Source organism: Alexandromys fortis, unplaced genomic scaffold (assembly GCF_014885135.2).
Source record: "Alexandromys fortis isolate MF-2015 unplaced genomic scaffold, M_Fortis_MF-2015_v1.1 scaffold_9, whole genome shotgun sequence".
In the NCBI taxonomy this organism is placed as follows: Eukaryota; Metazoa; Chordata; class Mammalia; order Rodentia; family Cricetidae; genus Alexandromys; species Alexandromys fortis.
This window is the reverse complement of record NW_026067892.1, coordinates 7,699,517-7,722,237: the sequence shown is the minus strand read 5'-3', so window position 1 is coordinate 7,722,237 and position 22,721 is coordinate 7,699,517. Positions and strand designations below refer to the sequence as shown.

The 22,721-nt window shown below is 48.5% G+C and overlaps 1 protein-coding gene across 4 annotated transcripts in view; it reads right to left on the bottom strand.

Annotated features, from left to right (window-relative positions):
• Positions 1-22,721, bottom strand: part of Cabin1 (calcineurin binding protein 1) — a 115,989-nt gene that overhangs the window by 55,518 nt on the left and 37,750 nt on the right. For 2 of the 4 annotated variants that reach the window (XM_050138461.1, XM_050138473.1), the window contains exons 23-26: positions 19,740-20,001; positions 14,571-14,831; positions 12,681-12,832; positions 10,942-11,120 (exon numbers count right to left, since the gene is read on the bottom strand). In XM_050138461.1, the coding sequence (XP_049994418.1) occupies positions 10,942-11,120; positions 12,681-12,832; positions 14,571-14,831; positions 19,740-20,001 (854 nt within the window). The remainder of the gene's footprint in view (positions 1-10,941; positions 11,121-12,680; positions 12,833-14,570; positions 14,832-19,739; positions 20,002-22,721) is intronic. The other 2 variants (XM_050138466.1, XM_050138483.1) reach the window with 1 other exon arrangement.

Below are 22,721 nucleotides of genomic sequence, written 5' to 3'. Positions count from 1 at the left end.
GGCACACAGTAAAGATGTCTGCTTAATTATCCATACCTAACTGTTTCAGAGCCTAGGTGTGATTTATCAGGAATGTCTCAACGGATCATCAGCAGTTTCATTCTGGACGGAGTTCACTGAGCTGCACAGCAGTGGGGACAGGTGCACATCCTTAACCGGGGTCCAAACACTGGCCTCCAGCAGAGGCAGGCAGAGGAACACTGAGAATTAGCTCTAGCCTCAACCACCTGCTCCATCGCTCTGGCTTTGGGCAGCACAGCAGACCGTTGTCTAGTCCACTGCCAGGGAAGTGGCAGGTCATACGTTTCCGCTGGCCAGACACAGTAAGAGCAGAGGCTCTGGGCCGTGGTCAAGACCCAGGCTGAAGTGGGGAGCTGACTAGATCTGCTGCCTCATACTGACAGAGAGCTCTTCCCTCACGCCCATTCCTTCCAGGGGCTTCATAAGCACTGAATAAGGGTAAAGGCCAGGCCTGCTATACTCAGAAGATATTCCAAACCGAGTTTCCACTATACAGGAGTCATTTCTCCCTTTGTCTAAGTCAGACAGCCCATCTGCTATCTCTGCAGAAAGAGAATGACAAATGGAGACCCTGATGTCTTCAGTATCAAATAAAAAAGTTATTATTGGGGTGGGGTATGTGTGTGCCTGTGTGCATGTGCGTATATGGGGGAGGGTCACAGCATCTATATGGAGGTCAGAGGACGGTTTGTGGAACCAGTTATCTTCTTCTGTCTTTATGTGGGTTCCAGGGATGGGACTCAGGTCACCAGGCTTGCTTAGTAAGTGCCTTTACCTGATAAGCCATCTTGCTAGTCCCTGTTGAAGAACTTTGAATTTAGGATCTCAGGCCCACATTCTAATCTCAGATCTGCTCCCCTCTGGACACAAAGGGCTGAATAACTGCTCTCTTAAGGCCCCCATTTCATGTTTTTACCACAAATTTTAATTTCCTAATTCCTGACCATGGGATCTCCACAGGGTCTATTTCCTGACACACACTAATGACAGCACAGTGATCTATCCCACCCAAAGAAGTCAGTCTGGCCTGGACAGGGAGCATGGATAGCTTGGGCAACGCCAGAGAGGCCTCAATGCCTCCAGAAGAAGGCAGGCCTTGTACTTGCTGCTAAGGTCTCCATGAAAGCCAGGCCAGGGCTGCCCAGCTCATCTCAGGTACAGTAAACACTCTGAATTCACGGCTGACTGAGAAGCGCATCCAACACTGAGCTTCAGGAAGCAAGCCTCGCCAGGATGATCTCACCCCCTGGCAGACTGCCCCATCAGTTCACTGGCTCTCAAGCTGTTAGGCTCTGGGCCTGAAGGAATTGCCAGTTTGGTGGAATCCCAGCTGTGATCATTACAAAAACAGGGCAGACTTAAGCAAACGGGTATTTACTCCTAATGAGCTAATGCCCCTTCAACACTTCAACATGAGGGGACCACGAATCAACCGGCAATGTAGGGAAGACTACAACAGAAATGGGGTGGGCAAGAACAGATGACAGGATGGAGCCTGTGCTCCACTGGAAAGCAACACCCAACTGAGAACACTCTCTTAAGCCTCTTGGAGTAACAGACAGCCAACAGCAGCCACAGGAGAGAGACCAAGGAGGGACAGGCCTATGGACGCACTTTCCCTGGCCCTTCCCCACACCTCTCACGTGGATGAGAACCTCTAAGAGCTGGCAGAGCCCAGGCTGCCATTGGTCCTGAGGATGCGGTGGGAGCGCCAGGTCTCTCCTCAGAGATGAGCACAGCTAATGGAGGCAGAGTCCTGTGGTAACAACTACAGGTCACAGTGCTCGGCAGGGGCGGGTGTGTGTGTGTGTGTGTGTGTGTGTGTGTGTGTGTGTGTGTATTTTAAAGGTTCTGCACAACAGACATGGCAGAACTGGGAAGTTGGGTTGAAGGGGGTGCTGGCAAGGCTGCTGCCTACTCATGGGATTCTGGGGACAAATTGGATTAGAAAGAGAAGACAACAAGAAGACAGTCAGCAGTATCTCTGCCTGGCATGCACAAAGTCCAAAGCTCAATTCCCAGCACCACAGAAACCAGATGTGGTGGTGCATACCTGTATTTCCAACACTCACTAGGAGAGGTAGAGGTCATCCTTGGCTACACATCAAGTTTGAGTCCAACCTGGATTACACGAGACTATCTTCAAAAAACAAAGCAATATAAAAACTTGAAAAAGTGAAAGAGGGTAAGTTATTTTCTCCCTCGTACTTCTTTCAAGACTAAAAACTGTTAAGATTTACTTTTGTTATTCTTAATTATGTTTAGGTTAGTATCTGTATGTGGGTATGGACGCCTGGGTACAGGTGATCTCAGAGCCAGAATGGTGTTTAATCCCCTGAAGCTGGAGCTACAGGAGCCATGAGTCATCAGGAGCCATGAGCCACATGACATGGGCGCTGAGACCCAAACTGGGTCCTCTGGAAGAGAAACGAGTGCTCTTAACCACTGAGTTATTTTCTCCGGCGCCAAGATTATAAAATCTTTAAATTACATGTCTTTCTCTTTATTGTGTATATGTGAACATGCATGCACACGTCTGACATGTGTACATGGAGGTCAGAGAGGTTCCAGGTTCTCTCCTTCTACCACGTAGGTCCTCAGGCTTAGCAAACGGCAAATGTGTCTTTTCCTGCTGAGCCAGCCACCTTGCTGCACCTCTATCCCTCTTCTTTTTCTTCCTTCGAGAAAAGAATCTTATTACATAATCTATGATGCCCTGGAACTTGGGATCCTCCTACTTCAGGCTCCTGATTTCTGGGGTTGCAGGCAGGCGTTACCATACCCAGCTAAGGTGAATTTCTTCAAACAAGAGACACTAATGGGATGCAAAGGTCAGGATTCCGTTTCTCCCAGCTCCTGCTCCCTGGTGAGTATGAAATGGTAGGTGGTTTACAATAATCCTGATTATAAACTCCAAGACGACACTCAAGGTTCCACATCAAGAACCCAACTGTTCAGAAGGAAGCCAAGTTTCCCTTCTTTTAGCGCACAGGGTAAAGACAATGATAAGCTCTTATAGTGTGACTCCAGGCCTGGTGTGGCACTGCACACCTACAACTCCAATACTTGGAGGCTGAGGCAGAATCTCTGTGACTCAAGACCCGTCTAAACTACCTGTCAGGATCCAATCTAAAAGTAAATAAATAGGTTGCTTTAGCAGGGCATGCATATAGGGCCTCCCATCTCCTCTCCTAGGGAGTCACATCTTCTTGGGCTCAGTTGACTGAGGACCTTGGGAAGGCAAACACAAAGACTAAGAACTGAGATTGAAGAGATTACTTAGCAGTTAGGAGCACTGGCTGCTCTTCTAGAGGATCTGGGTTTGATTCCCACATGGAAGCTCACAACTGTCTGTAACTCCAGTCCCAGAGGATCCAACGTCCTTTTCTGACCTCCCTGGACACCAGGCACATGCACTGTACATAGACATAAATTCAGGCAAAATAATCATATACATACAAGTAGATTAAAAAAAAAATCAGTCAAACTTACCATCTGGCTGGGTAACACGAATGGGACCTCTAAAGACCACACACAAACCCCGGTTCTGCCCCGAGTCTCAGAAGCTGGGGCGTATTTTTCTGAAGAAGCTGCTTGGTGGCCAACAGGAAAGAAGAATGGCACCAGCAAGTAGGTTGCGGGCTGGTCCTGAACATTTTTTGAATGTTCTTTTCTTCACAGTAACAAATAGTTGGGGCAAGATTAGAAATACCTGATTCTCTTAGTCACACAAAGGCAAGGAGCCACTCCCAGCCTGCTCTCTCTGAATCCTGAGGGGAGGTACAGCTGCCAGTCACCTGTTGAGGAAGCCCTGGTACCCTCTACCTCCAGGGCAGGACCCAAAGGAATGAGAGCCCACTATAAAGAAGGAAAGGGGTGGGCTTGGTGACAGAGAGGCAGCCTGTCCTGTCTGCTGTAAAAGGGAGCTCTGTGTTGAGTCTTTCTTCACCCAGGTTTAACTATGCTCAACATCACAGGATGCCCCAGACAGACAGAGAGATTTTATGAGATGTATGCTTCCAGAATCTCCTTCAATGTGTTTGTGCCACTTGTTCCTGCACAACAACTTACAACAGCTCCTGTTTATTCCCTCAGTTTAGGCCAATGGGTACGCAGAAAGACATGTGACCATGCCATCAGACTGCAGTGGCACTGAGCAGGGAACCTAAAGAGATCAGAATGCCTGCCAACCAGAGAACAAGTTTCTAAAAACCATGAGCTCAAGTAGAATCAACATTCTGAGAAATTTTCAAAGAGGAAACCCATAACTTTGCTAGCCAGCTGCCAGGAAACAATGGGTCCATCAGGAATAGGGCTGGCCATGAGAAACAGGTGTCCACAGCAGGCTGAGGAGATGCACCCTGAGAGAAAAGCAAGCAGCGGTGGAAGCAGGCTACACTCCCACCCTTTCCCCCAGTTTCAATGAAGCAATGCCAGACACTTCAAGCTCCACCTCGCTCAGACAGTGGTACTGGGAGTCTGATGTTCATAGGGAAAAGAAAATGTTTTTTCTGTCTCTCCCACTCTAAATCTCAGGTCAGGAGAAACACTGGCCAGAGAGAATTCAACAGGCTTCCTGCACTCCTAAGGCTAGTGAGCATCACGCTCTGAACTCAACAGGCAAGAAAAGAGGACACCACGACAGCTGGCAGCTCATGGCTAGCTAGTGAGTTTCCCAGGTGGCGCAGCCGTATCTGATGAGAATGCCAAAAGTGATAAAGCCAGAACAGCTGCATGACAAAGATCCAGCAAACCCGAGCCACATGATTGTCACCATGACTCTTTCACTTTTGGTTTTGATCTCCACAAATTGCATTCTTAAGGGGCTTTTAATATTTGTACAACTTAGGGATATTGAATTAATAGGAAATTTCTTATGAATCATTTATGCCTTCTCCCAGGAATACCGAATACTGTTTCTAAGTTTTTCCGGGAAAGTTCTGAATATATTACTCCCCCCACGCCCCCCCTCCACTTTTAGGGAGATACTCTTATCTACTTGAAGGTCTTCTTTATGCCCTGGAGGTTGTGACACACATAGAGAAGCCAGAGGTCTAGTTATGAGGCTCTGAGATATTCTTGGAACATCTGCTCCATACTTGCTCAAGAACAAGATAATCAGAACAAAGTTCAGGCTTCTTCCTATCATATGCCCAAGCAATTGCATGGTATATATAGCAGCAAAGTTAGACAGCTGGAGTTACCTCTGCCCTACATAGGGACTTATACTGATGAGCAAAGAAGGGTGTGGAAAGATGACAGAAGAATGAGGGGTCAGGACCTCCCTTTCTTAGAAAAGTTAACTTGTACAGAGCCACTATGATGTCATATGACCAAGGAATAGAAGAATACTAGGGTTACAAATAAATACTAGGGTATACAAATAAATTCTATAAAGATATAAAACGAAAACCATTGTATTATGCCAGAAATTAAATACTAACTGCAGCAACTTAGGCCTGACCACTAAGAGTTAACAATATACTGCTCGGGACATGGCAGTCTGCCAGGGCTGGCTTGAAGATTTTCTTTCTTTCTTTCTAGTATTCTTGAAACCGGAAGAGCTGCCTAGCAGTTGAGTTATGGGGTTGATGAGTAAAACTGATTGCAAAAGATAACTCTGTTTTGTCATGGTTTATCATTGATGACTAAAAGATATAAAAAAGAAAGTAAAACATGAGTCCAACAACAAAAAAGACATTATCTATGTTTTGGAATAACACAACTCTATCCCTGCTTACTGAACTCTGTACAAATAAAGAAATACTCTATCTGCTAATCAGTCCGGCTGCAAGATTCTTCAACAACCAATGACCTGACTCAATCCTTCCTCGCTGACTCCTTACCCCCTTTTTTGGGATGGCCCCCAGCACCCAGGAAGGCTCTTCCAATAAGACAAGGAGGATCTGTTTGTCTGGAGCTAAGGCAGGAGTCTCCGTGGCCCTGTCACTCTGCTGACTACAGAAAAGAGTCCCACCTCTTGGAACCCAGCTGCTCTCCCAAGTTCTTTCCCCACAACATCCCTTTTGCCCACCCTGTCCACCCAGCAACCAGACACTGCAGGGCTCTCTAACCCACATTGTCTTTGTCCCCTCAAATCTTCCTCAGTGACTTGTAGCCTTATAGTTATCCCAATCCACAAACCCCAGAGAACAACCACTGTCTCAAGGCACCACCTAGGGACATGCGGGTCCAACCACAGCAGGGCTCAGGGCACTCTCATCTTAACTTTCCCCACGGTGCCCTCTTCCATGCCTAGCACACAGCAGGAGCTGTTGAACTGCCATCATCAGCAATGGCCTGAAAGAGGTTCTTTGAAAGGTGAAGAATAAGAGAGGGGAGCAGAAAGGAAGTAACTGGCTCTGTCCCCAATGACATGAGCTCCCTGGGACTCTCTTGCATTTTGTCAGGTCCGTTTTCAGGAATATGGAGCTCCCACAAAACCCGACCTACCCTTCTCCCTAGGAAGGCAGGGTGAAGATCAGGCCCAGGAGTGACCCAAGAGTCATTTGTAAACCCAGGGCCGTTAGTAGTCAGGGCACTGTGAACTACACACACAAGGAGCCAAAACTGCAGTTTTCTATTTGTTCTCATAAAAGGAATTCGGTCTCTTAAGGGTCCGTTGCCTTTTCGTTGTTGGTTTAAAAAGAATGAACAAAGCAATGGGAATACAGACAGGCCTGAACTACCTGCCAGGCAGGGAGACAGGAGAACTGCGGGAGAGAGGCTACCAGTGCCTCTGGATCAGGCCAGAACTGGGGAAATGGGCAGTTGGCAGAAGCCAAGCACATCAAACACACATTCTCGAAATCACAGGACTGGCAAACATGAAGGTGCTCCTGGTCACAGGAGAAGCAGGGAGCCGGACTGAAGGCTGAGCATGCGGTCTGCACTGTTCCCTGAAGCGAGCCGTGACAGGTGCAAGCAGAAAGACAAAGCCTGGAGAACAGAGTGTGGGCAGGGTTAGGGGCAGCACGGGCAATATTGGTGGGGGCAGTGTGGGGTGAACGTGAGGATGAAAACAACCAGCACACGACAGTGACAGAATGGTGGGTGAGGATGGATGGCTGTGAGGAGGGCATGGTACCCAAACTCCCTGGAAAGCCCCACCCACAGACACCAGTTCCCAAGAACCCTGTTCTTGTCCCCTCTGCAGACCATATATAGACCATATAGACCATAGATTGTGGCTAAATTTGGCCTTGTGCCCCTAACTAAGCCAGGCCTCTGGGCCATGCACTCTCCCCCTCAGTGCTGCTCTTGGTCTGCCCCACTCCTTAGCTGTGTGCCGGCTGACTTGAGCCTAATTTCTCTGGGCTTACAGGGCTGTTCTGTGCATCTGGCAGTGTTGCCAGAAGACCTAGATGGATCTGGACACACACTGGTTAAGAATCTCAGACCATCCACAGGGGAAACCCTCTGACTTCTGAGACCCTTCCTGGCTTTGACACTCTCAAGTGACACAGAGCGTGATAGGCAACAGCAAGGCTCTTCATCCAATAGATACTGCTACTGACATATCCTGAAAGTCAATTGAGCCAGGTCAAATGAAGGCCAAAGTCATTTAGGAACAGTCCTGCTCCACCATCCTTCACTGGGGCACCTCCAACAAGAACGAAACACAGAAATACAATCTGTACAGTCAGCCTCACAAGCCTGGAAGAGACTTTGACCATACTCTCTCTCAACTCTGCCCCAACAAGCAGAAAGCCCTGCCTGCTCTCAGCTTGATTTTCTTTTAGGGAAACAAGGCCACTGTCAAGCCTGATGGTGGCTGTGAAGATGGAGACATGCCACCACCCTGCAGGCACCTGCCTGAAGCCTGGCACTGAGAGCATGTAAGTGCTATGTGGAGATGCCTAACTGCTCATGCATGCCCACATGTGCAGACACCTAGTATGTGGGGCAAAACAAGATTCTACTCAACTATTCCCTTCTACCATTTGACATGTGCACACAGTGACCACTGGGAGCCCCCTAAAGGTTATAATGTACTTCTCATGTCATTTCCCTAAACAGGAAGTCTCAATATGAAGTATATGGGCCAATTCCAGGAGATACACAGAAGGAAGCTAGTTGAGATGGGAAAACAGCTGTATCAGCTGGACACTCCATCTCTCCCTCTCTGTTTCAGTCTGCTCAGTCTAGGGTGTCCTTGTGACCTTGCTAAGAAGAGCTGCGCGTGATGGCCGGCTACAGTGGCCTCAGGGGCCAATCCTAAAGCTTTTGCCAAGTGTGACAGACTGCAAGAAGTGTCTACCTCCAGTGCAGGCAACACTGGACAAGTTCAGACAGTTCAGACAGTGAAGCTGGATCTTAGGAAGGAGCTACTATCAAATGGCAAGCTAGTCATATCCACCTGATGATTCATTTGGCACTGCCTACACCTCTTTTGAGGCCACACTCCAGCTAGAAAGTTGGGGTAGAAACCAAGACTGGTGACATGCCCCAGGACCTGGGCTTCTCACTCTATGAGGTACTACCTAGTTCATGTACCTACTTCACTGGTCATCTAAAGAACTGCATCTAGGAAGAGGCCAGGCTGTGAAATATTTTTAATACCCTTGAGGCAAACCAAAAAAAGGCCCATGTCTAAGAAAGCTGAGCTTGTAATCAAGGGAGCTAGGCTGGAATTCAGAGGTCTGATTCCAGGGCCTAGACTGCCCTTGCCCCTCCATTTGACCTCAACCAACTCCCTAGTCAAAGTGACACTGGGCTAGAAGGACCCAGCACCCTAGCTACACTGGGAGGGTGACTGACTCCATAGGAAATAATAATACTCCTGTCCTCGGTCAGATCATGAGACAGGAGTAGTTAGTGGTGGGTAGTGTGGCTTCAAGCTACCAACAAATAAATGCCTTGGCTTGCTTGCTGCTGCCTAAGGTCTAGACCTTTCCCTAGAAACCGAGAAACTGATGAAAAGGTCACTACAACATCTGAAGAGCACAGCTATTTTAGGGCTCTAATTACTTTCCTGTTATAGACATTTCTTTAGGGATGCAGAGGGTGAAGAGGCTGGGGGTTCTAAAGGCATATTTCTCTATACAGTGGGGCTGGACAAAGATGGGGTGTGGGAACACAGTGGCTTCAGTTAGCAGGAATAATTTTGAAACCACTGAAAGTATATCCAAACTTATTTATTCTGCAAACTTCCAGAACAAATAGTTAGGTTAGCACCATAACCATGCCATGCCTGGTACCCAGTTCCTGAACTCTGCAGTAGCCCCCCAACAGCTCTATGGTCACACATGTGCCCACATGGGTTATAAGACCTTATGTGCCAAGTGATGACAAGGGCTCCTCAAAGCATGATCAATCCTGTGGGCTGATAGTTGAGCCCATGGCACCTGCAATCTGAGCTGGTGGGGGTGGGCCTACAGAGCTGGTACAGGTCCTCCCCAGCCCGGAAGCACATGACAGGGTCACAGCACAAACCACTGAAAAAGGTGGTCCTTTCTCCTGAGAACGTTGGCATGGTAGCGGAATCCTCACCATAAGTATCTAGCAGAGACTCACAGAGCAAGGGTCTACTGTGTTTTCTCAGTATCTTCAAGAGTCAGGGATTGGAACAGTGTGGTTCTCCCAATTAACTGGAATTAACTAAGAAGGGCAAGAGGCTCTTAGGTAGGGAGATCTGCTGAGCTGGAGACTGGATGACCTAGGTGTCAGCTCCTCTCATTTCTGCTCTGGAGAGCTATAAACACAGGGACTTATCAAAGACAACCCAGTGGGAGGTGATGGAGACACAGCACACACACAGGTTCTCAGGCTCTTTACAACACACATGCTGTAGGCCTAAACCAAACCTACGAGGGATGCTCAAGTACACTGTCCTTCCAAGAAGTTACCAAAACACCAGTCCCAGAGGAGAGGAATGAGAAACCCTAGCCACTGTGCCATCCTTCCCTGGAGCTTTTCTGAAACTGATTTCAGTGCAGTGAGCTCTCCAGGAATCTGTATACCAGGCAGGCCACAACAGGCTGCTGGAGCCAAGGCAGAGAGGGTCCTGCCCCTCAGCTCTCTGCTGGACCTCAAAGTGAGAGCTACCATGGCATCCAGAGTCCACCCTTCCCTTCCCCTAAGAACCACCTGACATGGGAAGAGCCCTGGTACCAATCCTACCCACTCAGGAGGGTCCCATCACCATCCTGGAAGGCAGAGCGAGGCCTGTTTGCCCACAGCCAGATGAAATGAGTGACATGGGAGTGAGCGTGCCTTCGGCATTATCACCTCTTTAATGGCCACTTTAATGACCGTCTAAGTCCATCAATTTGCTGATCCCAAGTACTCGGTCACCAGCTTGTTACTACACAGGTGAGAACATGGAAAGATTAAGCTGTAGGCCAGCATGCAAGCCTCCTAATGTTAGTAAGGGATGTGACTGAATAGTCGCCACCTGCCTCATCCCACATGGGACAGCCTTACAAAGGTCCTACTTGATCCATCAGCATCTGGATGCCCAGGAGGGACAGATTTAGAGTTAGTTATGGCCAACCTACAACCACCAAAGGACAGGGGGCCATGACAAGGTGCTGCAGTCGGCTGTAGGCCACATAAAGCTGACAGTGCAAAGAATCACTCCAGGCAGCCTACAGGGTCTTCCAAATGTCATTCAAAGAAGATGTTGGCATTGCCATTTTTCAGGAAGGAAAATGTAAGCTCAAAGTAAGCTGCCCCAGCCAGACCTGCTCCTCCCTAGCCTCCCAAGTGGGCGAGTGGCAGATGGCGACTCTGAGCATGTCTTGGAAGCACAAGAAGCACCGTGAATCCATGAGGTAAATGAACAGCCGCAACATTGCCCGTGTCACTCCAGACCCAGCACCCCCCTCAACAAAACAAAGCGACAAATGAAGTCGCTCAAGCACCCTCCCCACAACTGGTGTGCCACCATGGGCACAGTAGGGAGAACAGGCACTATACCGTCCGGCGTCGCCTGCTGATGGGGTTTTTTACATTTGACGTAATCGTGGTCAATCGGAGTGGCTGTGTAAGGTGGGGATGTCAGACCTGGGCCAGAGGAGGAGGGGAGGGAGGCTCCGGGGCCCGGCAGTGTCCCAGCTGAAGAGTGGGAGTCCTCATCCACCAGGCAGGCCTTCTCCCTGTGGGACAGAGGTACATATCAAAGTCTACACTATGATGAAATAAATGCTCTACTATGGGCCAGCACCGTTCCCAGGGGCTGCTGCTGTGAGTTGGGGGTCAGAGAAAGCAGGCCACTTCACCATGGAGCCTGGCACTTGGTAAGGGTTCTTCAGAGAACAAGCAGGAAGTCAGTGTCAGGGAGAGCATGCTTACACTCCTGTCCAGTCAGCACTTGAAATGACAAGGGATACAAGTTTCCCTTTTCTGAATTCTAACCCACAAAAGCAAGCAACCCACACTGAGGAGGCTCCTTCACAAGCAGCTGCGCCTTGCTTTTTTTTTTTCTAAAAAAAAAATTTATTTATTTATTTATTTATTTATTTATTTATTTATTTATTTATTTTGTATGCAATATTCTGTCTGTGTGTATATCTGCAGGCCAGAAGAGGGCACCAGACCTCATTACAGATGGTTGTGAGCCACCATGTGGTTGCTGGGAATTGAACTCAGGACCTTTGGAAGAGCAGGCAATGCTCTTAACCACTGAGCCATCTCTCCAGCCCCCTGCGCCTTGCTTTTTTGTTTGTTTTAAATTAAAGGAACCTGGAGGGGACTTCAGTGGTAGAACACTTGCCTAGCACGCACAAGGCCCTGGTCTCAATCCTTTAGTATCACAAAAGCAAAATAATCCTGCAATTGTATGTGTGCAAATAACTGTGTACAAATATACAGAAAACTATTAGAGAAATTAAACTAATGGCCAGTTCTGGTGACAAGAGGAGACCTGTCACATTTCAGTCTATGCATGTGTGTCTGATTTCCTGGGGCTACAATGTATTCACATATTGCCTCTCTAATTTTTTTTTTTTTTGGACAGAATTACAATCAATGAAAATTTCATTGTACCCTGGAAACCTTTTATGACTAGAAAACATCAGTCGATAACTTTTGAGCACACTGTGCCAACCTAAGTGACCTACCCCCAGGTGCTCATCTCTCCCACAGAAGAAACACTGCTTGTGCAGGGTTGTGCACTGTTGGCTGGAGGCACAGATCATGTGACTACCTATAGCCATGAACAGAGAGTTCTTAGGGTCAGGCCTGGGAACAGGTTTCTCAGCTGCATAATCCTCAGCCAGGTGGAGTCTCGGAGATGGCATGCTTGCGTTGAATGGAGCAGTGGGGTAAAACATCACAGTAAAAGGTGTCTGGCCTCAAGACAACTTGTGTCAGGGAATGAGGGAGGAGACTGTGCCAGGCTCCTGCTTCCTGGCTCTCTCAGCACTGAGGCCAGAGAACAGGCCATACACTGAGCCTCAGAGGTCACCTAGCTGGAGTAAGAGGAAAAGTCAAACTTAGCATGTGACTAGGTTCTGCACAGGACAAAGCTTTTTTCCACTGGAAGGGGAGCAGGGCTGGCTTCTCCCCAGGATTCACCCTTGTCAGTACCACAGAGACTCAACAGAAATAGCTTGGCCCCGCAATCAGACTCCGAGTCCCAGTTTATCCAGAAGCCCTCCTCTGAGGGCTTCACTACAGAAGACAAGCTACCTAGGTCCCTGCAAGCCAGTACTCACTTTTCGGAAGCTTTGGGTGTATTCTTCTCCTCGCCCCTGGCAAAAGGTCCTTCTGCTGCCTCCTTCATAAAGCTGACCAGGACCTCCGCAGCAACCCCAGAATCAGGTTTGCCCAGGAGCTTCAGGATGGAAGCATGGAGCCGGAAGTACACCTAGAACAATACCTCGGGCATAATAAGCAGTCTTCTCCAACCTAAGGCCTGTTCCACAGGTGAAGCAGCCATATTGTAAAAAGGCTGCTGCTGTCCCGAGAGACAAGCCACTACACGTTGCCTTTTTAGCTTTTAACACCCCCCCCCCCCGGACAATGCACAAATAAGCCCTGAAAATGAAAAAGGATACTGTCAACATTCTAACTTAAACGTGTACCCAGTAATCCAAGCACACGGTGGTGGGGTAATGATAGTAGCAGCCAGTGGACACTGCCTCAAGATCTGATGTAGCTCAGGCTAGCCTAAATCTTGCTATGTAGCTGCTGGTGGTGTAGCTGGAACTCTTGCTCCCTGTCTCAACTTCCCAAGTGCAATATTTGTGTGTGTGTGTGTGTGTGTGATTACAAAACTGGCAAATATTAAAAGGAGGCTCTTAGACTGGCCAGAGAACCAAAGTGCTCACCGGTGTCATTCTCTGGAGTAAGCCAATGCCTTGGTCAGAACTGTAAGTTGTCTACAATTCCACCTTTAAACCTCAGGCCCTGGAAACACTCCTAAGAGCTCTGATACAAGATGAGGGACACGTACTTCCTCACACTATCCCGACAAAGTCCGTGAAGAAGCTGTTCAGGTAAGCAAATGCTCTGAGCAGCTGAAAGGCATGGCACAGGCAGGAGAGAGAGCTTTCCATCTCTTCTAGTACACCTTGTCTGATGAAAATGGGAGCTGCAAAAGCCTAGGGCAGTGCCCCTACCTACACAGGGATAGGAAAGAACACCTAGACCTTCAAGGACATAGCTAGACTTTTAGTACAGATTATGGGGTGAGGATATGAGGGTCTCTGCGGACTTTCGTGTTTTATATTCTTGAGAATTTTATGACTCTTAAAAAAAACAAATGAATACATATAGATTTTATAATCAGGGAAAACAAAAACAAAACAAAAATCCTGTGCCCACAGAAGCAGGAAAACAAGAAGCAGGGTCTGCCTAAATCCTAGGATGTTCACTGGCCACGTGGGACTTGCAGGGTAAGCACCTGCAGCCTCTGGAAGGGTAAAGCTATCATGGTCAGGACCTTGGGAAGCTCTGAGTCCTGAGCTGAGAAAAGCATCACTGGGTTTCCATTGGCGTTCTTTGCTTCCTCACCTCTAAAAGGGTTTGCTAGGCTTCTGGTACTGCTAGGAACAATAAACAGTGTGATCCTTCATCAACAGTATTCAAGAAATCATAAAAGTGAATCCCGGCAATAGAGCACTGCTCTAGTCTTGAGCAGCAGTGGACAAACACAACACAACACAATGTCCTGTGATCAAAGCAGCCTGCTTTTATCCTGGTTAGCCCAAGGATAGGCAGAGGCCTCACTTGGCCTGAGGTGCCTAACTGATCCTAGGGACAAGAGTGACCACCGTTTTCCTCCTGCCACACAACAGGTCTGAATGACTCTGCAGCTATGGATGTTGCACTGTAGGGTCAGTGTGAGGACGTGTAGGCTGTGAGTAAGGCTGTTTCCTCTGAGAAGTGAAAACAAAATGCCATCCTCTCCAAAAGGATGGCAAGTACTCTTAGGGAAAGAGAGACCAGGCTGCTTGAATGTAATTGAACATGAAGATGCTGAGCACAGAGATGTTACCAGTGGGGCTGCAAGGGAGTCACAGGGACTGTGAGCTCCATCCCCTGGGAGACAGACTGAGCAGACCCTCCTGCCCTGCCTTCCTACCCTGGACCTGCCGTGTTACCTCCAGGGCTTCCATGGCCAGCTCAGGCGGGTTGTGGTAGTGAATCTTCTTAGGGTAACGGGCAGCCTCCTCGTGCAAGTAGTGGCCAGCCTGCCGGTAGTGCAGCAGGTACACGGTTGGTGGCTGTTGCTGCTTCTCGGCCACCTTGCCCAGCATGTAGTGAATGAGCCATTCCTCCTCATCGCCATCGCCCTCACAGTGGGCTGCAGATGTGAAGCAGTGTCTGGCTGTCTCCAGCATGCTGTCGCGCCGATCCTCCATCTATAACAAGATCACAAGCCTGCAGACTGGCCTTAGGTGCAATGCCTGGACCTGCCTTTCAGGAAACCTGAGACCCAGCACTACTGTCACCATTTCACAGCTGTAGACAAGGAGATGTGGAACTTGGGAGTTCCTCAAAAGCATGCCAGGTCCAGAACTGGACTTAAGATTCAGGTCATTGCTCATCAACTCAAAGGTTCTTTCTTTTAGCTTCTTCCTGTAGCACCTAACAGTAAATTTTGTGAAGTTCCTATTGACCCCTTTCTAGGTTCCCCATTACAGCCTGCATGGCTATGTTAAAGACTGGCGCCCATCATCCATCAGCATAAGGAGGAAGAAGGCTGATGTGACTATGCCTCATCGGTCTTTAAAAAATCAAGTATCCTTTACAGAATGAAGCCCCAACTTCAGGGAATGAGTGCCTTGCTCCACCCTCTCAGTGGGGCAGGCAAGCTGACCTAAGGGAACACGCATGCAGCCCTTGCCCCACAGCCCTGGAGAGAACCGCACCCAGTACCCAATCACAGCATTGGAAACCCAGTCACAGCATTGGAAACAGTGTGAACCTCTGGAGTAAAACAGCTTCCTGCTTCTCCTCTTTGCCCTTTCATTCTGAACCTGTAAAGGCAGATTCCTGAGCTCCATATGAGACACCCTGACTTGAGCTTATATTTAGGCGGAGCCTCTAGCCAACCTTTCACAGAGTCTGTGACAAGTCACGACAGAGGGTCAATTTGTTAGAGGCCTTCCAACTTAGTTGCTTTTTCTACTTCTTGGCAGCTGCCAAGCACACATGTTCCTTTATTTCAGAGCTTCCAGGTTGGGGACAGAGTGGAGAATGCTGTGCTTTGGGCATCCTAGGTCTCTGGTCCCTCTTCACTGTGCCCTGGCTTGATGGCAGGGAGGCTGTAGCTTCTTCCCAGCTCACCTCAGGGACCAGAGCAGGGAGGGTACACAAGCACTGGTGTTCAGCAAGGGAGCTGCTGGGGTCACAAGCGCACGCTCTATCTCACATGGCACACCTGCCCTACTTATGTTTGCTCGACAGAGGCTTACTTTCACCAACATTCTATAGCAATAGCTGACTTTGGGGGCCGTGTGCTACCCAGATGCTCTGCAAGACATTTTCTAAAAAGAAACTGGCCATCTAGAAACTACAAATGCATCCCTGAATGAATAAAAAGAATCACAGCACAGGGCCCAGCATGGCACAGGGATTCTATCACAGTCAGGGCCTCTGAAATGGGCCCTAAAGCAAATGTGTCTAAGGAAAAGGCAGCTGCTTAAATGTCGTTCTGTTTGAACTGCTTAACAGCTGTGTGGCATTGCCAATGTCCCTGTTTTTGTTAATTCAGCAGGTGTAACATCCCACAGGAAGAAAAGGGACAGTCACCAAGAGTGTGTGTCTAGAAGCTCTGCCACTAGACTTCATTCTAGTACCATCCTCGGAACAGATTGGATACCCTTCCTCATGGCACTTCAGTCTTGTGCTGGGCTTAGGGAATGGCTGAGGTAGGCATCATGACTGACTTCTCCAATGCTGCCTGAGAGAACGAATGGTCATCTTTATATGTAGCCTGAAGCACAGAGAGAACATTAAGTCACTCCGCACAAGTCACTTGATTAGGAAGTTCTGGTCCCCAGTTCTTTCTCCTGCCCTAGAAATGACATCACAGGGAATGCTTCCACTTCCCTCATCACCTCTGGCAAGTCTGCAGGTGAAAACTAAAGAGTACAGGAGCTCAGATACATCGAGCATGTTCAATAGCCCATTTCTCAGACACGGTAAGTCTAGACATAGCTCAAGCAACCAGGGGACCGCATCCTAGGAAGCTGCCTCCTCTGAGGTGGAAAGAGTCCAGGGAACACAGGGCAGTCGTGCAGGGCAGTACATGCCCCAGATAAGGAGGACAAACCTATCCCTTCCCTCAGGGCTCCTGCATCCCTGGGCCTTCTAGCCCCTCCGGCAGTCCTGATACTTAAGGGAGGCAGAAGGCCTGGGAGCAGTTTCAGGATCTGAGCTGCCTGGGACAACAGGGGCCATCAGGCAAACACCATGATCATCTAGAGGCTGTGAACCTGGGTAGAAGAGAACCAGACCAGGGGAAAAGGTGGGGGGATGTCAAGTCCACCTGTGGGAGTTGTACAAAAAGTGCAGAGAGGTTCCTCCTGATTCTCAGAATGTATATTTCCTGGAAAGTGTAGGTGTGAAATTTCACCAGGATCAGTACAAGGAAATTAGGGAAGGGACTCTAAGATCCAGGCCACCTTACCTCACTATGTGTCCTTGCAGGATAATTGTGTTCCTAATATTACAAGGCCACCCATGGAGTCAAGTTCTATAGCAGCAGATGGAGGGGGATCAGAGGCCATTGAAACACAAACAAATGCAGTAAGTTGTTTCTGTACTGTCAGCTAAGGATTCTACTACACCCATAGAAAGTAACCTGAGAAGGGCTCAACAGTACAAGCGGAGGAGAAAGGGAAGCCACACACTGCATTTAACAGAACAGTATGTAGGCTGAAAGAAAAAAATCAAACGGGCAAATCCTCCTAGATTCTCCTAAATATACACACTTCATGTGTGTAAAAAAGGTTTTGTTTCCTTTTGAAGTCTAGAAAGACACAAATTGAATAAAAGTGTCTTAAAGAAGGTGATGCTTAGTTGAGAGCCATGCAGCACTTCCCCACTGTGTGATATCCGCCTCCCGTTAGCAATGCACTGGAACCTACTCTGTGTCTATGCCTCTAAGGCCACTGCTCTCACATATCCGCCACCGGTGTCGTCTATCCCTATGATGTCACATACAAACATTGGAGAAAAAAATTAAGAAAATAATAAAGGAAAACATAATGACCACACAGGAGCTTACAAAAAGCACAGCTGTCTGAGAGTTCCCGTGTGTCCTTTTAACAAGTGTCACACCCATGCAAGAGATCAGTCAAATATGGGAGTCACTATTCTCACTCATCTGTAGAGTTCACACAATCTGGACACTGAAGGAAGGAAAACTTTGGGACCAGATTGCTGAGAGTCTAGAACCCAGAGGCCAACTCCTGAACTGAGGGACTGTAGGGCCCCAGCACAGAGGAGAAAGGTGGCATCATTGTGTGAGACCTCAAACAACAGCAGCAGTAAAGCCTAGTGTTGTGCTCCCAGCCTGCCACACTCCCAGGCAAGTGTGACAATCCTGAGCCTTTGTGCACAAGGATTGAGAACTAACACAGTTGGCCACTGCCTGTAAAGAGAAAACCCCTGAAAGGTACAATGAATTCAAACTACCAGGGAAAGGGAGGCAGCTCTCAAATAAGTCTACAAAGCAGCTTTCTAAATTTATGAGGCAGAGGTGAAAGGTGTGTGTCACATGATCATATAACTGATAGAAAGTTGAGCTCTCCAAGAGTCACGTTCTCGGCATTGTCAAGGTTCTTCAGGAGACATTTCACTATTAATTTTTTCATAGAGCCCAATGACATCTTTTATTCACTACTTATTACAGTAACTCAGTCCTCATTAGCAGATGGACTTCATGACTTCCCCAAGGCTGAGGTCCTCCAACAGTGGCCTTGTATTCACTATAGACTGTTAGGGCCATCTCTAGTGGTGAAATGTACTGCTGCATCTTCACCAGGCTTTCCAATATCATCTGAAGAGTTCAAAGGCCCTGAGAGCCTGTGTCTTACTCTGCAGGGTCTTGGAGGCAGTAGGGGCCTTGGCACAAAGTCAGTCCACCCTCAAGGAGACGGTGCTTTCAGAGGACTGCAGTGGTGTCTGCCAAGGGTCTCCTCGGCCCTCCAGCAGTGTCACAGCACTGTTAGCATCATCTTGCCCGGGTTTTAATCACAGACAATCAGTGCAAAACCTGAGACCAAGTACTGCCTGATTGGTCAGCTCCTTCAACACCTTGCTCTGCTCTGCGACCTTTCTGAGCTGCGACACCTTGTTGTCCTGCCACCTAACTTTGCTAGCGTGAGGGTAGCTCTGTGGCAGTCTGCGTTCAGCAGGCACAGGACCTGGGTCTGATCCACAGCACCCTTCACCCCTCCCTAAACAAACCCTAAACATGTCAGTATGATTCCTCCATTTCCATATGAAGGAAACGACGGTGCTCTTGCTGACCAGTGACTGCAGGTCAGATCCTGGATCTTGCACTAGAGACGACACACACCAAGAAACTGAAAACCCTAATGCCAGGTAAGGATTTTACCATGGCCCCAAAAGTCCTTTGGAGCAAAAAGGGAAGAATGTCTACTTCAGATGTCCAACATCTCCTCTCTACCACTCAACTACACTCAAACTGATGACCAGCTGGTCAGGACAGAATAGTTTACCTCTGAAATTCCTGCCAATGGACTAGGTGTAATGGATTAATAAAAACTGCTGTGGATCCCCAAGTAGCTGCAGTGGCAGAAACACTGCAGGTCCCTGGAGTGGTGACAGGCAGGTCATGGGGTGTCAGGCAGGGACCATGCTGCAGTGAGGCCCATGGCAGTGGCAGGTGAGAGACAGAAGGATAGGCATGCCATGCAGAGTGAGGATATTTATTTAGTGGTTATGGAAGGGAGGGGAGAAGGGGGGAAGAGCAGAGTGGGAAGGAGGGAGAGGGGGAGAGAAAGAGAAAAGAGAGAGAGAGAGAGTGAGAGAGAGAAAAGAGAAGTGAGAGAAGGGAGAGATGGAAGCTGCCTCTCCAAGAGGGAGACAGAGAAGAGAGAGAACTCAGGCTGGAAGCTGAAGATCAGCCTGCTCAGCAGATGGAGGAGGGAGTGGGCATGGCTCATTACACTAGGTACCCAAAGACCAAGAACCAAGTTATTACTGAGTAGGATACATGTGTGTGAGGGTAAGAACAAGGGCCCCTAGCAGTCTAGCTAGAGGACTGCAAGCCCTTCGGCAGCACCCCTTCTCACCTGCTGTACAAGCTCCGGAGGCAGCTCGGCTCTCCACTGCTTCAGCTGGCGGGAAGCAAATGAGTGTAAGGCATAGGACATGGTGCCATACTCAATCCACAAGGACAAATTAGAGCTGTCAATTTCGAGGGCCCTCCGGAAGCAGTTCAGAACAGGTGTGGCATGTTTCCAGATGGGTCCATCGCTCTTCAGTTCATTGGAGTTCAGCTTGTCCTGAATTCGGCTGGCCCGGGCCAGAGCCATGCCTGCCCAGGAATCGAACCTAGGGTAGTAACAAAAGTGCCAGCTAAAAACACTGCTGTTCCAAGGGCACGGCAGTCAGGCAGACATTGTGGGAGTTCTGCTCCACACATGGCTCAAGACCCAACTCAGCCATTCTACAGTCTGGGTCATGACCTCTCCTTGTCGTGGCCTTGCTCCCTCCATCAGTACATGTATTTAATGCATGAGGATGGAGGATGGTGTGCCAGGAGACAATTGTTCTTCTGTGTCTCTTGGCAAGTAGCGATGACTGCTGGTGGAAGGCAACAACACTCCCAAAAAGCCTCACAAGAGGGGTCCAGCTGAGGCAATCACAAAAAAAAAAAAAAAAAAAAAATCAAACTTAATTCAGTGTCTTTTCCTCCTGAGGCTCATATTTTCACCAAGCAGGAACTCAGGGAAAAGAGAAGTGTGGGCACCAGACACTCAGTTTATTCCTATTGTCTCTTGGATCCTATTTATTCTCTCAGCTCAGATCCCTGCAATAAAATGAACAAGATGGAAGGCAATGGCTGGGACCTGAAGGCTCTGAGACCACCCGAGAGAAGCTAAGCAGGGGGACACACAAGATTCTGGGAGAAGATGAGTAGCCATGGAGATGCCGGGACAGAGGTGCTTTCTGAGCTCCTGCAGAGCTGTTTACTGAGTGCTGGTCCAGAAAACAGAAAATGCAGCAACCAAAAGAGCTAGGGCTGCCCTGTCGAATACACCATCAGTTCAGCCCACCACACCTTTACAATAGCTGGTGTGAGTTTACGCTGGCTAATTGCTGTCTGGAATTGTCTGATCATCCCAAGAGATGGCAAAGGCAAATAAATCCCATGAGCCCCCAAAGTGCCTTCACTGTCCTCCAACCAAAGATGGCACCATGTAAACAAAGGAGCAGGGGAGACACCACAGACTCAATGGTGACAGGAGGACAGCAAAGATGAAGGCTTCACCCTTTGTGTGAGAGGCTTCTGATAGTAGCCTTTCTTCCTCAGAGGCCTGGAGCCCAAAGCAACCATTTCTTCCCTGGCTCTGCTCAGCCTACTCTGGAGAAGGGAATGGGGGAGGAGGGCTTAAATCGCAAATTTCACAACAGGGACTTCTTTTCCATATCCAACATCTCTGAGAGAAGTTACTCTCACCTCGAGGAAAGAAAAAGTTGTGACAGTCCTGTATGGCGGCACAAGAACCACCTCCTCTCTACACAAAGCAACCAGGGCAGAGAGGCATCACCATGAAAACTCAGGAACAGGCTGAAGTGATAGATAACTCAGTAGTTAAGAGTACTTGCTGCCCTTCAGAGAACCTGGGTTGAGTGCCCAGCACCCACATGGCAGCTCACAGCCATCTGTAATTCCAGTTCCAGAGGATCTGATACTCTCTTTTGGCCTCCAAATGCACCAGGCATACATATAACACACAGACATACATTCAGGCAAAACACCAACATACATTTAAAACACACACACACACAGAAAAATAAACATGCCCTTGTCCTCCTGATGTAAGTGTCTGATTCAGGCACAACACTACACAATCCATACTCTGGGAGTGAAGGCCTCAGGGATGCCTGTGACCCCAGGAGGAAGAAATATCTAGAGTCCGCATTTTAGGTTCTCATTTGTGCAGAGCAAGTTCAGTCCTGGTGCTGGGCTTAGAGTTGTTTCCTGCTCAGCTGAACTAGGTCTTAGCCCCACTTCCATCCGAAAATGGCTGTCTAACTTGATACCTCTTCCAGTTCAGCAAAAACCAGGAAAGCTCCATCAAAGGGAAGGAAAACTGCCAGTCGACCCTCAGGAACCTCCATCGATATAATCAGGGCCCTACTGTCTACCCAGCCACCTACCATGGGCTTCACCCCTCTCAAAAGGCATCAAGGAAGAATTCAAATATCCAAATTTGTACTTCAGCTAGTACCAAGGACCAGGTGGAACCCCAGTCTCCACTGGTATCTGCCTGTGGAACTCAGAGTAAGAGCAGCTCTAGGCTGAGACCTAGTACCAAGCTGATAAAACCCTTTCTACGTTAGGACCAGTCCTCAGAGAAGACATCTCAGCACACAGTGGGCCAGATCTAACAGGCTGATAGCATCTAAACAGATGATGTATACACTAAAGCAGCAGTTCTCAGTCTGTGGGTTGCAGTCTCTTTGGGAGTCACATATCAAATCTCCTACATATCAGATATTTACATTACATCCATAACAGTAGAAAATTACAATTATGAAGTAGCAACAAAATACTTTTATGGTTGGGGGTCAGCACAGCATTAGGAAGGTTGAGAATCACTGGACTAGAGGGCTATCTAGTTGAGCCTTTGGTAGGTACTCTCACCCACTGCCTGTGGACCTGCAAGTGAGAGGAGCCATGCCAGGTGCCGGCTATCATTACTCCACTTTTTAGATAGAGAAGCAGGTGACCTACAATGTCAACCACAGGACAAGCTCAGCCAGTAAGTGCAGATCTGTGCTATCACAACTGAAGTAGTGACCCCCAAGACAGCCAGGGCTTTAAGCACATGGCTCCTTGCAGACTCAGCAAAAAGGGGCCTTCTGAGGGCCTTTGATAGAGGTGATGTCTTACAAATTTGCTTCTCTCTCCAGAGCTCAGCCCCTTCCTCCCTTGTCCAGGCAGGATTGTGGAAAGGTGAATTCTATGGCTTCCTGGGGCAGGGCAGTTCTGTGCCCACCCATGGTCCAAGAGCAGCACCATGATGGTTCCTAAGGACTTCCAG